This window comes from Puma concolor, chromosome A3 (assembly GCF_028749965.1).
Source record: "Puma concolor isolate L17-30 chromosome A3, mPumCon1.1.hap2, whole genome shotgun sequence".
In the NCBI taxonomy this organism is placed as follows: domain Eukaryota; kingdom Metazoa; phylum Chordata; class Mammalia; order Carnivora; family Felidae; genus Puma; species Puma concolor.
Genome location: NC_141669.1, coordinates 20,116,161 through 20,133,387, shown reverse-complemented (window position 1 = coordinate 20,133,387; position 17,227 = coordinate 20,116,161). Strand labels below are relative to the sequence as shown.

The 17,227-nt window shown below is 39.5% G+C and overlaps 1 protein-coding gene across 2 annotated transcripts in view; it reads left to right on the top strand.

Annotated features, from left to right (window-relative positions):
* Positions 1-1,841: 1,841 nt before the first annotated feature.
* DNAJC27 (DnaJ heat shock protein family (Hsp40) member C27) overlaps positions 1,842-17,227 on the top strand; it is a 33,037-nt gene continuing 17,651 nt past the window's right edge. Inside the window, exons 1-3 of one of the 2 annotated variants that reach the window (XM_086700137.1) lie at positions 1,842-2,108; positions 7,512-7,594; positions 11,859-11,928. In XM_086700137.1, the coding sequence (XP_086556263.1) occupies positions 2,031-2,108; positions 7,512-7,594; positions 11,859-11,928 (231 nt within the window). In that variant the 5' untranslated portion in view covers positions 1,842-2,030. Of the gene's footprint in view, positions 2,118-7,511; positions 7,595-11,858; positions 11,929-17,227 lie in introns of both variants that reach the window. The other variant, XM_086700136.1, reaches the window with a different exon arrangement.

Here is a 17,227-nt window from a genome sequence, read left to right as displayed (position 1 = left end):
CAGTCTTTTAATAATTGAAAATTTGACATTTTACAGTTATTCTTTCACAACACCAGTTCTATTACAGAGCCCACGGTGAACTAGCAAAGAAATAGATGTGTATTGATTTATTAAATTATGCTGAGAGATCACCTTCTAGATTTGTGAAAAATGAGTATAAATCCAATTATTTTGAACTTTATCAAATTTCTAACCAGGACTTCTATTTCATGGTTGTAAAAAATCCTAGAAGTTTCATTAAATGAAGTTTTCTGGTTGATTATAAATACAACTCAGAGTAAGCTTCTTTCTTAAAAATAATTTGTTTTGGGCCACCTGAGTGGCTCAGCTGGTTAGGCTTAGGTGTGGAACTTTGGCACAGGTCATGATCTCACAGCTCCTGAGTTCACCCCCCAGGATGGGCTCTGTGCTGACAGCTCAGAGCCTGGAGTGTGCTTCAGATTCTGTGTCTCCCTCTCTCACTGCACCTCCCACACTCACATTCTATCTCTCTCTCTCTCAAAAATAAAATTAAAAAAAATTTTTTTTAATCACTTAAAAATAAAATATTTGAGGGGCACCTGGGTGGCTCAGTTGGTTAAGCGACGGACTTCAGCTCAGGTCATGATCTCACAGTTTGTGGGTGCAAGCCCCGCGTTGGGCTCTGTGCCAACAGCTCAGAGCCTGCTTCAGATTCTGTGTCTCCCTCTCTCTCTGCTCTTCCTCTGCTCATGCTCTGCCTCTCTCTCCTTCAAAAATAAATAAACATAAAAAAATTTTTTTTTGAATTAAAAGAAATAAAATGTTTGAAAATCTGACTTATGATAGCTAAGAAATTTTGAGGCTTTATTCACTGTCTTCCTACAATGTATTTCTTTTATGATGCTTAAATCTATCTGAGAACAGAAATAATGCTACTTTTGACCTTGTAATTTACTCAGAAATTGGCAGCCATTCTTTTTCAGGGCACTAAATAATCACATGTCAAGTTCTATTTATCTTCTGTAACCCAAGATAATGACTTAAAAAATCCCTGTTCCTCTCATACATTTTATGCTGTTTTTTTAACCAAGCAGATGTTTTTCTCATCCTCTGGAATGAGACTAGAAAAGTGGTTCTTAGGATTTATTATTATTCTACTGTCATATTATCAGGGAAGGTGTGCACAGATGATGGGGTTAAGTCTGTGAATGGGAGGGAAAGGAAAAATGAAGGAGCATATAGGTACAATCACACAGACCATCCTAGAACTGGAAGAGTGTAAGAAACATCTTGTTTGAGCTTTCTTCCGACAGAGAACTCTGGAATAAAAGAGCAATGACTAAAATAAAACCCAGACTACCAAATGGACAACCTTTTTTTTTTTTTACGATAGCAACGGGTTTCAGATTTTGCCTAACGCCCCTCTTCCAAAACCTGAGCCCCAACTTCCCGACTTCTCCCGGCTCCTGACTTGTCTCTCTACGAGCCCGAGCAAGAGAAACATAGTATGCGGTGGGGGACTAGTAGTGTAGACGGGCTTATACGGGACGGGAGAATTCAGAAAATAACACCCCTATGGTCTACTTCGAATTTTTAGCGGGACTGGGCCTGGACCCACCATTCTCAATACTCCAAGCCTGAGGATCTGCCCCAAACTGCCAATACATTTCTACCACTCGGCTGCAAACGTTAACAGATGCCGCTGTCCTGGCGCCCCTGAAAACCAACCGCGCTCTCAGGGTAAACCCAGCCTGACTTCCTGCCGAGGGACTCAGCGCCGCGCGTGGGCGCGACTCCTGGGAACAGGTAATCAAAACCTCGCCTCTAGAGCCCGGTGATGACGTCACACCGCCCCTTTCTAGCATCGCGAGACTCTCTTCTCCCACCCCCAGTTCCCAGAGCTCCCAACCGCCCGCGCCCGCTGCTAGGCAGCGGCGGGGATGGCGAGCCGCGGAGCTGGGGCGGTGACGATAGCAGCGGTTCCGCCATTGGACGAGGAGGCCTGAGGGACGGGCCAGCCTGGTGAACAAGGAGATACCGAGGCGGGTGGCCCCGAGAGAGCGAGGGCAATGGAGGCTAACATGCCGAAGCGGAAGGAGCCCGGCAAGTCCCTGCGCATCAAAGTCATCTCCATGGGCAACGCTGAGGTGGGAAAAGTGAGTACCGCGCTGGGAGGGGCGGGACCTCAGCGCGGCGGGACGACCTGCCGATTGGCTGGGAGGGCGGCCACTCAACAGCCCGGGGCCCAGCCTCCTCCCCGCCCCTGAGCAGGCCCAGGTCTCCTCCTAGGGGATGCGCCTGGGTGAGGAAAACTCTCGTGACCTTTTTGACCTTTCGCTTGCCCCCCCCCCCCCCACCGACGTCACTCTCCATAAGAAGGTGTCTCATATGGCCGCTAACCCTTGAATGTATCCCAAAAAGATTAAAGGGGCCTAGGTCCTTATCTAAGATCGTCTGCCTATCTTCGTTCTAGGTGACCTGTCCAGGACTTAAGAGGTCCTTAAGAGAATAAAAGTTTAGTTACCCCAGCAGTGCTTGGGAGCCTAAGGGAACTTACTGGGGTGCATGTGAGGATTGGAGCTTGTAAAATGTTGCTCTGCAGATACGGAGCCCAGAATCTACATTGCAAGAGCGTAGCTGATACATTTTTCACGGGGGAAGTGCCGTGGATGTCAAGGAGCCTGCATTATTTTGTTTTGTGTGTTGGTTTTGTTTTTATTTCTGGTAGTTTCATTATATTCATTTTCTCTAAAGCCGTAGTTCTACTGCCTTTCTTCTGGATGTACTGGGTATAAAGCTCTCCCCTAGTGTGTGTGTGGAGGGGGGCGGAAGGAGGATGAGAAAGAGACCCGAGGCCGTCCCCCAAGTGAATTTTAAACTGCCTCCTCTTCACCTAAATTGTCTCCTCTCCCCTTCTGGGTAAGTGGAAGCTGTTGGTTAAGAACCTCCCAAGGTCATCAAATCAATGGCAGAGACCAGATTGGAACTTGGGTCCTCACAGTCTACTGCAGTTCTCTATCATTGTATGCTGTCAAAATCAACTCCAGTAGGATCTGTATCCCAAAAGAGCCGTTAATGGAAGTGTTTAGACCAGTGCCCTACACATAGTTGATGTTCAGTAAATGTTTATTAGTGCCTTTTCTTTCCATTTAGCATTATCCTGTACTATTTATGTATTTGCATATATGTATGTAAGTATTAACATAGCAGTCACTGAAAAGTCAACATTTGTTGAACATCAACTATGTGCCAGGCATTAAAAAGAAAAGAATACAGCCTCTAAAAGGCTTAATAATAATCTGGCCAAGTAAGCATGCATCATTTCTGTAAGTTTCCTATGCTGAATGGTCCAACATTAAAAATAGCCCAAAATGACGAGTATCACATTTATTTAACCTTGCCCTAGATTTATTGGCCAATGTGATTAGACAAGAGAAAGAAATAAAGTATAAAATAACTGGAAAGGAGAAGGCAAAATTATTGTTATTTGCTAATGATATGATTATTTATCTGGAAACCCAAAGAAAATTAACTTGAAAAGCTTTTAGAAAGAATAAGAAAATTCAATAAGGAAAAATTAATATACAGAAATTAATAGCTTTCCTATATCAAATTATATGTTTTTTAAAATCTTTTTTGGGGCGCCTGGGTGGCTCAGTCAGTTGAGCGTCTGACTTCAGCTCAGGTCTTGATCTCACGGTCTGTGAGTTCGAGCCCCGCATGGGGCTCTGTGCTGACAGCTCAGAGCCTGGAGCCTGCTTCGAATTCTGTGTCTCCCTCTCTCTCTGCCCCTCCCCCGCTCATGCTCTGTCTCTCTCTCTCTGTCAAAAATAAATAAAACATTAAAAAATAAAAAAAAATCTTTAATGTTTTATTTTTGAGAGAGAGAGAGAGAGAGAAAGAGTGAGCAAACAAGCAGGCAGAGAGAGAGGGAGACACAGAATCTGAAACAGGCTCCAGGCTCTGAGCTGTCAGCACAGAGCCCGATGTGGGGCTCGAACTCACAGACCACGAGATCATGATCTGAGCCGAAGTCTGACGCTCAACCGACTGAGCCACTCAGGCGCCCCATCAAATTATATGTTTTAATGTTAAATTGAAAAACTATTTGAATTTACAATAACAGCCAAAATAAAGTGCCTAGGTTTAAACTTAAGAACAAACAGGTAAGACCTATATGAAGAAAAATGTCAAACTCTACAAAGGGACATAAAATTGCTCAGGCAAATGGAAAGATATACTTTCCCCTTAATTAGGATCACTCGACATTTTAGAGATGTCAGTTCTTTAAAATAACCTACAATTCAGTTCTAGTTAAAATAACAATAGGGTTTTTTTTTTTTTTTTTCCTTCAAAACATAAGGGTGGCTCAGTCGGTTAAGTATCCAACTCTTGATTTTGGCTCAGGTCATGATCTCACGGTTTGTGAGATTGAGCCCCGAGTTGGACTCTGTGCTGACAACACACACACTTAAATACTGGTCCTCTAATTTCTATAGACAGATTCCCAGGGGTAGAATGCTGAGTAGCTATTTAGTAGCTATTGCCAATTGCTCTTCAAGAAATTGTACCAGCAGTATGCAGTTGCCCTATTTCCCGTAGTCCTGCCAACACAGGTATTGTCATTCTTTTAATGACTCCCAGTCTGGTTAGTGAGAAGTATTACTTTAATTTGCATTTCATGGACTACAGATGAAGGTGAGCACCTTTTCATATACTTACTGGATATTTGGATTTGCTCTTCTGGATAGTGCCCAATTTATACTCCCTACCCATTATTCTATTGGATGATGTATCTTATCAATTTTTCTGGTTCAGGGATATCAGAGATAATAACTTTTTGCTGGTCATATGCATAATGACTATTTGCCTGGGTATGTTATTTGCCTTTTAATATTTTTATATATATTTCTCCATATAATTGCTATTATTATTACTATTTCTATATATTCAAGTATGCCTGTCCTTTCTTTTGTGGTTCTTGTGTTTCCTTTCTTGGTTGAAAATGTTTCCTTAAGGTTGTACATATGTTGCACATTTTTTCTGAAATTTTTGTTTTATGTTTAAATATTGAAATCAGAAGTTCATCTGAATTTATTTTTGTATTTAGAGAAGTTAAGGGCCCAACTTGTGCAAGTGGCATTTTACTAAATAAATCATTCTTTTTCCCTTGACTTTATTTTTTTATTTGAGAGAGAGAGAGACAGAGAGAGAGACCGCACACACAAGTAGGGGAGAGGGGCAGAAGGAGAGAGAGAGAATCCCAACCAGGCTCCACACTCAGCATGGGGCTGGATGTGGGGCTTGATCCTAGGACACTGGGACTGTGACCTGAGCCGAAATCGAGAGTTGGATGTTCTACCAACTGAACTGCTCAGGCATACCTCCCCTTGATTTGAAATATCACCCCTGTCACCTTTTAAATTTCTTCTTTTAATGGGATCTATTTCTGGGCTCTCTGTTCTATTCTACTGACCTATTTGTCTATTTGTCTATTATGCCAATATCATACTGTCTTGATTGGTTTCAGACTGTATTTTAATATCTTTAAGGCGGATTCCCTCCTCTTTGTACTGCCCCGCCCCATTCCTCTTTTTCATATTTTGAGTATTTCTTCTCAGATAGTTGCTCTGCAAAAGTGCCTAAAAATATATTTAAGAAAAATAGTGAAAACAAAAAATTCTGTGTTACTTGGTTTATATGATCTTAAGGACCCTGTCTCTTTGTGTTATAGGGAGTGGTTATTAATACAATTACTTAAATGTGTGTCTCGTTAACCTCTTAGAACTAGTGTTTAAACAGTGTACTGGAGTTAAGAACTGCCAGGTCCCTTAATCTCATGAATCATTTAGAAAAAGGCCATATTCATTTTCATAGGCTATTGTGAGAGAAAACATTTGTGAAATGCTTTCAAGCTGTAAAATGCTTTTTTTTTTTTTTTAATTTTTATTTATTTTTGACAGAGACAGGGCATGAGCGGGGGAGGGGCAGAGAGAGGGAGGCACAGAATCCGAAGCAGGCTCCAAGCTGTCAGCACAGAGCCTGACGCGGGGTTCGAACTCACAGACCGTGAGGTCATGACCTGAGCCGAAGTCGGCCACTCAACCAACTGAGCCACCCAGGCGTCCCTCAAGCTGTAAAATTCTTTTAAAAGTGTAGTCTGTTAGCAGTAGTCACTCCAAAGAAGTTTTTCTTTCAGTTCACAATAAGCTTATTAACTGCTTTTTAAATTGACCGTCCTGTTTAATTTAGGTTAACGTTCATCAGGGAAGGATTTGAGCAGAATAAACTTCATTACTAGCACTCCCAAGTAAATTAGAAGTTTCACGAGTGCTAAGGGTTGTTATTACTGGCACCGAGAAAATTCCATTGGCACTGAGCAAAAGAAAGAAGTAAAATACTGATGTGTGTCCTCAAGTAGTTTACTTTCTAGCTGAAGAGATAAGAGGAGTATACACATGTGAAATGATAATTGACAATACAAAGCAATGTATGCCTGATGGTGTGTGTGTGTGTGTGTGTGTGTGTGTGTGTGTGTGTGTGTAAAATATGTGTGTATATATTAGCATGTATGTGAAGTGCAAGAAGAGTTCAGAGGCAGGCAAGGTCTCTTACAATCTGGTGCTCCAGTAAGGCTGGGCCTTAAAAGATAAGTAAGATTTGTAAAGAAGGGAGAAAGCTCATTCCAAGTAGAGGGAAAAAGTAATGATGAAAGTCAGGAAGTCAGATCTCTGGGAGTTTTGCAGACATGGAAAGCATATATTAGAAAGGTTTAGACAAGGAACACAGATTAGGGCCAGATTATGGGGAACCTTGAATAAAGGATAAAGGAATTTGGATTTCAAACTTGGCAGTGAGAAGCCACTGAAGAGTTTTGAGTTAAGGAAGTAATGTCAGTGCTGTGTAGTATTGACTGAGGTTGGGAGGGAAGGAAGGCAGAAAGACCAACACAAAATTTCCTACAATTGCCTAGGAGTAGATGATGAGGATCTAAACCAAAGTGGTGTCGATGGGAATTGGAATGAGGGGAAAGAGGCAAGAAACATTTAAAAGATTTAGAAAGGCTCAGAATCAAACATGGCTTTAAGATTCTGATCCTCCGTGGTTGGGAAAATGGTGGTGTTATTGACAGAACCAGGATGTCAGCAGGATGAACTGTTTTTATGTATAAGATTAGCTCATTTTTGGACATGTTGAATTTGAGGGAACAGCAGGACACCTCAGTACAAACTAGCCATAGTATTTGAAGATGTTGATCTGCTTTTGAGAAGGTCAAGGCTAAACATAGACATTTTGGTGGCATTGAAAGCATAAGAGTAAGTCTTCTAAACAGAAGAGCCCAAGGACTGAGAACTAAACTGAAAACATATTTGGTTTTAAGGGACGAATATTTAATTTTTCTTTAAAATTCTCACTTTTAGCATTTGTTTCAGTTGTTTGAAAATGCTTTCTTTCCCATTGTGAATGAAGAAACCATAATAAAGAACTGTGCTTATTTTGTATGTTTCCAGAGCGTATGTACTAAAAGAATGCATTTTTATGTTTTTTAGAGCTGTATCATAAAACGTTACTGTGAGAAAAGATTTGTGTCTAAATATCTTGCAACAATTGGAATTGACTATGGAGTCACAAAGTAAGTGCATTGTTTCTTTGGGCTTGTAAATTACATAGATTTGAGAATTTTTCTAAAATGATGTATCTTGAGGGGCGCCTGGGTGGCGCAGTCGGTTAAGCGTCCGACTTCAGCCAGGTCACGATCTCATGGTCTGTGAGTTCGAGCCCCGCATCAGGCTCTGGGCTGATGGCTCAGAGCCTGGAGCCTGTTTCCGATTCTGTGTCTCCCTCTCTCTCTGCTCCTCCCCTGTTCATGCTCTGTCTCTCTCTGTCCCAAAAATAAATAAACGTTGAAAAAAAAAAAAAAATGATGTATCTTGAAATAGAGATTCTGAAGAAGGAAAGATGGGAATAAGAGACATTTACAGATATGTAGTGATCATATCAATTGTTCATCACTGAGCATGTTCTTTTTGCCAGGCCTTGCCTTCGCAAGGGACAGGTATAGGGTCTACAACAATGAGGAAGTCAACAAAAAGCCTACCTAGCAGATGTATCTTTTTAGGAAACATGTTTCTATATAAACATGTCCTATTAGCAGGTATGTTTATAGAGCATTTTGAGGTATTCTTTCCACAAAGTCTAAATAGTATGTCGAATATTTTCTATCAGAGGATTTCCTTTATTGGTTTATGATCTTTATAACCTATTGGTATCTAGCAAAAATGATCTGGGAGAAGGAAAATTAGGAGTAAGTGGGGATTTATCTCGAGATGAATCAAGGGTGGGTTGAGCCTGAGGAGATAGGCTTACATTAGCAGGAAATAATACCACCAAAGCATGGAATTAAGGTAGACTGCACACTCCCTGAAGGTGAAATTTCAGGTGCTCACCATTCTGCCCTAACCTGCCCCCTCCTCTCTTATTCCCTTCCTTTACACACTTTACCCTCCATCCACACTGCACCGCTGCCCTTGTATTTCCCTAGCTCAGTGCAGTTATTCATTCATTCTGTCCACCTATAATATCCTTTCCCCTCATCCCTCCATCAGACTCTTTGACGTGTAAAATGCTCCTGTTCCCATAAGGCCTTGGAATACCTTCTTTATCAGTTAGGACTCTTTAGTTGCAAATGACAGAAATAATAAACTTCTGTATGCTATTTATGGTACTTATTTTAAATTGCCACATGTCATTATAATTTATATATGTTTCATGTCTCCTGCTAGATTATAAGCCCCATGAAGAAGGAGCTATTAGAATAAGTCATTTCCAGTTGCCTGGCACAGTGCTTGTATGTAGTAGATACTCAAAAACTCTACTAGGTGAGATAGATATATCTAAAGAGGAAGTTTGTAAGATTAGACTGTGCGGGCAGCTTTTAAGGAGGTGGACTAAAGCGGTGAGGTTTGTCTATACTTCAGGGCATAGGATTTCATCAGTGATATGCCAGGTTATCCTATTTAAGGCAGTGTTGTTTTGAATTCATGTAAGTAGCTAATTTATTCATCTAAGAAATGAGAATCACCATATTACGCCATAGAACTGTAGTGGTTTATTCAACAGACTATTCTATCTCTGGCTGAAATTTTTTTTGGAAAGCTGCTTGTCCCATGGTGTATCAGGAGGATATAACTCAAACCAAGTCAAGGAAAAAATAATGATAATAACAACAACAATAATAATAAAGAATATTAATCAATTCACATAATCCAGTTATGAGGATGCTGTGCCTTACAGATGGCTGGAACCAGGGACAGAATATAGCTATATAATTTACTACGTCTCTCTCCAGCTTTTAGCTTCCTCTGCATGGCTGCCAGCAGATCTCAGACTCACATTGTAAATTTTACCTCCAGAGAGGGACCAAAGCTAATATACAAATTTAAAAATCCTAGGGAAAGTTTTGATTGCTCAGGTGGGGACAGGTGCCTTTCCCCAGCTCATTTGGCTGTGGCCAACAGAGTGGGATCACTAAGAACATAGCAGAACTCATCTGAACCACAACTGGGAGAGGAAAGGGCTATACTCGTGGGTAGTCAAAAGAACAGGTACCCATTCCGTCCCTCCTGTTATCTACATGGTGAAGCTCAAATTCCAGCATATTCAAGAATTACTTGTAAAGTTTGTGAAAATGCAGATTCTTAGGACCCACCAAGATTCTGGTTTGCTGGGTGTGAGGTGGGCACAGGAATCTGCATTTTTAACGGCCTCTCAGAATAATGATGCAGGTGGTCTGCAGGCCACAACCTAGGAAAGCAAGACCTTGAGGTAGCGAATTACCATTTTTCTTCAGGTTAATTTCCTCTGTCTGGCATCTGAATTAAAATAACTTCGTTGAGTTTCAGTGTGAATACATTTGTGCATTCCTGACTTTATCCGTTCTCAGCTGCTATCTCTTTAAGGCCAAATTTTCTAATATGCATTGTTACACCAGGTCTTCTCTAAAGGCTCTCAGACTCTGTTGTTTTGTGTTGTTTTGCTGTTCTCACATTCTCTTTTATAAGGTGGGTCCTGATTTCACAGATGTTAAAATGAAAACAGATGTGCATCTTGGTTATTGATGAAATATGGTAGAGAGTTCAGGAATAAAATGATTAATGGTTAGCTCGATGTAAGTCTACAAGTAATATAAAACACCTGTAGGCATTATGGTTTCAGAACAGAAGGTGGGTTTAATAAACGTGGACAAGAGAATAATAATAATAAACAAACCCAGAGGTAGTGTAGGGCCGATGAGAGAAAGTACTGATGTCCTTGTATTCTGTTGGAGGGAGTCATGTCAGTGCTGCCTAAACTGAAACATGTCACTGAAAAACATGATTCTAACCTGTTAACTTACTGTTAATAATCCCTATTCTTAACTTAGAGGGGTCTTTTAGGAAATACTTCTTGTGATGAAGAAAACATATTTAAAGTTCAATAATTCTACTTCACCTCAGTTTCTTTTTCCTTTTGTTACATTCAATACAAAGTAATAAATAAACATTAAAATTTTTTTTGAATTCAATACAAGTAAATTTTATACTTTTTATTTTAAAATAGTGTAATCCCATTTTGATAAAAACACTTGTGCTTCTCAGTCACGTCTGTGTATAGAAGAAGGCTGCCTTGGCATTCATCTATATTGATGAAGGCTTTTGCTGGGTGATAGGATTTGGGATAAATTTTGAACTTTCATCTTTGTATTTCTGTAGTGTTTGAAATACTTACAATGTTTCATTAATTTATTTTCCAACAATGGTTTTTCTTGAAAAAAATAAAGAGGCAAATATGCTATGATGTTGGCAGCGTTTAATTCTAATATGAATGGTTGTTCTTTCCCCTTTTGTTCTTTTCTCTATTTTAATTTTTTTTTAAAGAGAGAGGGTGCAAGTGAGTGAGGGGCAGAAAGAGAGGGAGAGAGAAAGGCAGAGAGAGAGAGAACGGGGAAGCAGGGCTCTAGCTCACTCGATGTGGGGCTCAAACTCATGAACCATGAGATCATGGCCTGAGACAAAGTCAGATGCTTAACCACTGAGCCACACGGGCACCCTTAAAATTTTTGAAAAACAAGTTGACTATAGCTCTTGCTCAATGAAGGTCACAAGAAGATCACACAGACGTTAATAAAATACACCTTAACTATCGTTCTGCATGGTAAGCAAGCATAGCCGGTAGTAATTAAGATGTCTTGCCAAGTGAAAGAAAATATTTTGTTTTCCTTCCTCTTACTCCTACTTGTCCCAAATCAGTTTTCTTAGTCTCACAGTAAAAGCCACCATTTGTTAGTAAAAGGGTATGGCCTGAAATATCTTGAGATAAGCTGAAAGTAAATGAGGGTGTTTATTACAGGTGGGTTCAGTGTCTTTATTTTTATTTTTTTATTTATTATTATTTTTTTAATATGAAATTTATTGTCAAATTGGTTTCCATACAACACCCAGTGCTCATCCCAAAAGGTGCCCTCCTCAATACCCATCACCCACCCTCCCCTCCCTCCCACCCCCCATCAGCCCTCAGTTTGTTCTTAGTTTTTAAGAGTCTCTTATGCTTTGGCTCTCTCCCACTCTAACCTCTTTTTTGTTTTTTGTTTTTTCCTTCCCCTCCCCCATGGGTTTCTGTTAAGTTTCTCAGGATCCACATAAGAGTGGGTTCAGTGTTTTTAAAATAAGGAGGCAAGATGATCTGCCAAGTTGCTGGCTTCTGTTGTAAAGATTATCTGAAATCAAGAAAAGGCACTAAGAAAGCCTCTTACATTTCATACACATACCTTTTTGAAATGTATAAATGACATAAATGATATTAATGAGAACGCAGAAACCATAACCTTCTTTGGAATTGTTTCCATTTGAACATTTCAGGGTACAAGTCAGAGACCGAGAAATTAAAGTGAACATCTTTGATATGGCTGGCCATCCCTTCTTCTATGAGGTAAGAAAGCCTTTTTGAGAAAACCAACATCCAGTATTGTCAGTGGATTCAGGGAAAGATCCTGAGTTACCTGAAATGACCAATATTCAAATCACGTATAAAATTAGGTGAATTTAGCTGGTGTTCGTGGCTTCCTTTCTGAGCCTAAACTTCATAGAAACCTATTGGTCTTTTGTTCCATTCCCTCAAACTGTGGTAGGAAAGTTCATTGCTAATGTTTCCAACACGTTTTAACTTTGAAAGGACTGTTGCTTTTAACTTTGTACCTTAGCCCAGAATGTGACAGGATAATTATATTCATACTTGGACTTAGGAATTCAGCAATGCGACTTCTTTCATAGCACAGTACTGGAGTGAGCTTTCCAGTTCACTCTGCAGCCTTATGTGTTACCTCCCTGGGGAGAGTCCCACCTGCTTTACTTTGTCTTCTTGTCCTGAGTAGTCTCAAAGTGAATCTCATGGCCATTCTCTTTTGTTTTTCCTTCCTTGGGTTATTGATTTTCCCTGAAGAGGCTCTCTGTTCTTTTCTAGTTTGGGCCATTTCACTTCTGCTATTTATTATTTCCTTCCTTCTACTTGCTTTGTGTTTCTTTTGCTCTTATTCTGGGTTCTTTATGTGGGAGCTTAGATTATTGATTTGAGACTTTCTGCGTTTTTGATGTGTGTGTTTGGTGCTATCAGTTCCCCTCTCAGCACTGCTTAGCTGTGTCCCACACATTTTGATATGTTGTATTTTCAATTTCATTAATATTTCATCTTATTCATTCAATGTGTTTTTTTAATTTCTCTTGAGACTTTCTGTTTGAACTATGGGTTATTTAGAAGTGCGTTGTTTAGTTTCCAAGTGTCAGAGATTTTTTGGTTATCTTCCTGTTATTAATTTCTGGTTTGAGTCCATTGTGATCAGAGAACACACTGTATGATTTTGATTTCTTTTAAATTTGTTGAGGTTTTTTTCATGACCCACGGTATGGTCTATCTTGGTCTTCCGTGGGCACTTGAAAAGATGTGTATTCTGCTATTGTTGGGTGGAGTGCTCTATAAATATTTATTAGGTCTTGTTGGTCAGTGGTATTGTTGAATTCTTTTATATTCTTGCTGATCTTTTGTTTGGTTGTTCTATCGATTGCTGAGAGAGGGGTATTAAAGTCTCCAACTATAACTGCGGACTTGTCTGTTTCACTTCTATCGTATTTGCTTTATATGTGTTGCAACTCTGTTATTTGGTGCATACATATTTATGATTGCTATGTCTTCATTATATAGTTTTATTTTTATATAATGCCCCCCTCTGTCTTTGTAATCATTTTTGCTCTGATGTCTACTTTATCTGATATTAATATAGCCAATTTTTGCTTTCCTTTAATGTTTGCATGATATATCCTTTTCTATCTTTTTACTTTCAGTCTGCTTATATCATTGTATTTGAAGTAAGTGTCTTGTAGACATGGGTCATGTTTTTCAATCTATTATGCCAATTTCTGTCCTTTAATTGAAATCTTTAGACCACTTATGTTTAATGTAATTATGAATATATTGGGGCACAAGTCTGCCATTTATTTTTCATTTTCTGTTTGTTCTGTTTTCCAGTTCTGTGTTTTCTGTTCCCTGCCATCTATGGGTTAGTCGAACACTTTTTGAATTCCATTTGATTTGTCCATAGTGTTTTTTTTTTTCTGAAAGTAATTAAATTGGATTTTATTTTATTATTTATTTATTTATTTAATATGAAATTTATTGTCAAATTGGTTTCCATACAACACCCAATGCTCATCCCAACAGGTGCCCTCCTCAATACCCATCACCCACCCTCCCCTCCTCCCACCCCCCATCAACCCTCAGTTTGTTCTCAGTTTTTAAGAGTCTCTTATGCTTTGGCTCCCTCCCTCTCTAACCTTTTTTTTTTTTTTTCCCCTTCCCCTCCCCCATGGTCTTCTGTTAAGTTTCTCAGGATCCACGTAAGAGTGAAAACATATGGTATCCGTCTTTCTCTGTATGACTTATTTCACTTAGCATAACATTCTCCAGTTCCATCCACGTTGCTACAAAAGGCTATATTTCATTCTTTCTCATTGCCATGTAGTATTCCATTGTGTATATAAACCACAATTTCTTTATCCATTCATCAGTTGATGGACATTTAGGCTCTTTCCATAATTTGGCTATTGTTGAGAGTGCTGCTCTAAACATTGGGGTACAGGTGCCCCTATGCATCAGTACTCCTGTATCCCTTGGGTAAATTCCTAGCAGTGCTATTGCTGGGTCCTAGGGTAGGTCTATTTTTAATTTTTTGAGGAACCTCCACACTCTTTTCCAGAGCGGCTGCACCAGTTTGCATTCCCACCAACAGTGCATGAGGGTTCCCGTTTCTCCACATCCTCGCCAGCATCTATAGTCTCCTGATTTGTTCATTTTGGCCACTCTGACTGGCGTGAGGTGATATCTGAGTGTGGTTTTGATTTGTATTTCCCTGATGAGGAGCGATGTTGAGCATCTTTTCATGTGCCTGTTGGCCATCCGGATGTCTTCTTTAGAGAAGTGTCTATTCATGTTTTCTGTCCATTTCTTCACTGGATTATTTGGTGAGCTCTTTATAGATTTTGGATACTAGCCTTTTGTCTGATATGTCATTTGCAAATATCTTTTCCCATTCTGTTGGTTGCCTTTTAGTTTTGTTGATTGTTTCCTTTGCAGTGCAGAAGCTTTTTATCTTCATGAGGTCCCATAGGTCTTCAATTTCCTTCATAAGCTTTCTATAGTTTTCAGCATACAGATCTTTTACATCTTTGGTTAGATTTATTCCTAGGTATTTTATGCTTCTTGGTGCAATTGTGAATGGGATCAGTTTCTTTATTTGTCTTTCTGTTGCTTCATTATTAGTGTATAAGAATGCAACTGATGTCTGTACATTGATTTTATATCTTGAGACTTTGCTAAATTCATGTATCAGTTCTAGCAGACTTTTGGTGGAGTCTATCAGGTTTTCCATGTATAATATCATGTCATCTGCAAAAAGCGAAAGCTTCACTTCATCTTTGCCAATTTGGATGCCTTTGATTTCCTTTTGTTGTCTGATTGCTGATGCTAGCACTTCCAACACTATGTTAAACATCAGTGGTGAGAGTGGACATCCCTGTCATGTTCCTGATCTCAGGGGGAAAGCTCTCAGTTTTTCCCCCATTGAGGATGATATTAGCTGTGGGCTTTTCATAAATGGCTTTTATGATGTTTAAGTATGTTCCCTCTATCCTGACCTTCTCGAGGGTCTTTATTAAGAAAGGATGCTGGGGCGCCTGGGTGGCGCAGTCGGTTAAGCGTCCGACTTCAGCCAGGTCACGATCTCGCGGTCCGTGAGTTCGAGCCCCGCGTCAGGCTCTGGGCTGATGGTTCGGAGCCTGGAGCCTGTTTCTGATTCTGTGTCTCCCTCTCTCTCTGCCCCTCCCCCGTTCATGCTCTGTCTCTCTCTGTCCCAAAAATAAATAAAAACGTTGAAGAAAGGATGCTGAGTTTTGTCAAATGCTTTTTTCTGCATCAATTGACAGGATCATATGGTTCTTATCTTTTCTTTTATTGATGTGACGTATCACATTGATTGATTTGCGAATGTTGAACCAGCCCTGCATCCCAGGAATGAATCCCACTTGATCATGGTGAATAATTCTTTTTATATGCTGTTGAATTTGATTTGCTAGTATCTTGTTGAGAATTTTTGCATCCATATTCATCAGGGATATTGGCCTATAGTTCTCTTTTTTTGCTGGGTCTCTGCTTTAGGAATCAAAGTAATGCTGGCTTCATAGAATGAGTCTGGAAGTTTTCCTTCCCTTTCTATTTTTTGGAACAGCTTGAGAAGGAAAGGTATTATCTCTGCTTTAAATGTCTGGTAGAATTCCCCTGGGAAGCCATCTGGTCTCTTATTTGTTGGGAGATTTTTGATAACTGATTCAATTTCTTCACTGGTTATGGGTCTTTTCAAGTTTTCTATTTCTTCCTGTTTGAGTTTTGGAAGTGTGTGGGTGCTTAGGAATTTGTCCATTTCTTCCAGGTTGTCCAGTTTGTTGGCAAATAATTTTTCATAGTATTCCCTGATAATTGCTCGTATTGCTGAGGGATTGGTTGTAATAATTCCATTTTCATTCATGATTTTATCTATTTGGGTCATCTCCCTGTTCTTTTTGAGAAGCCTGGCTAGAGGTTTATCAATTTTGTTTATTTTTTCAAAAAACCAACTCTTGGTTTCATTGATCTGCTCTACAGTTTTTTTAGATTCTATATTGTTTATTTCTGCTCTGATCTTTATTATTTCTCTTCTTCTGCTGGGTTTGGGGTATCTTTGCTGTTCTGCTTCTTTTTCCGTTAGGTGTGCTGTTAGATTTTGTATTTGGGATTTTTCTTATTTCTTGAGATAGGCCTGGATTGCAATGTATTTTCCTCTCAGGACTGCCTTCACTGCATGCCAAAGTGTTTGGATTATTGTGTTTTCATTTTCATTTGTTTCCATATATTTTTAAATTTCTTCTCTGATTGCCTGGTTGACCCATTCATTCTTTAGTAGGGTGTTCTTTAACCTCCATGCTTTTGGAGGTTTTCCAGACTTTTTCCTGTGGTTGATTTCAAGCTTCATAGCATTGTGGTCTGAAAGTGTGCATGGTATGATCTCAATTCTTTTATACTTATGAAGGGCTATTTTGTGACCCAGTATGTGATCGATCTTGGAGAATGTTCCATGTTACTAGAGAAGAAAGTGTATCCTGTTGCTTTGCGATGCAGAGTTCTAAATATATCTGTCAAGTCCATCTGTTCCAATGTATCATTCTGGGCCCTTGTTAATTTATTGATCCTGTGTCTAGATGATCTATCCATTACTGTAAGTGAAGTATTAAAGTCCCCTGCAATTACCACATTCTTATCAATGAGGTTGCTTATGTTTGTGATTAATTGCTTTATATATTTGGGGGCTCCCGTGTTCGGCGCATAGACATTTATAATTGTTAGCTCTTCCTGATGGATAGACCCTGTAATTATTACATAATGCCCTTCTTCATCTCTTGTTACAGCCTTTAATTTAAAGTCTACTTTGTCTGATATAAGTATGGCTACTCCAGCTTTCTTTTGACTTCCAGTAGCATGATAGATAGTTCTCCATCCCCTCACTTTCAATCTGAATGTGTCCTCAGGTCTAAAATGAGTCTCTTGTAGACAGCAAATAGATGGATCTTGTTTTTTTTATCCATTCTGATACCCTATGTCTTTTGGTTGGCGCATTTAGTCCATTTACATTCAGTGTTATAGAAAGATA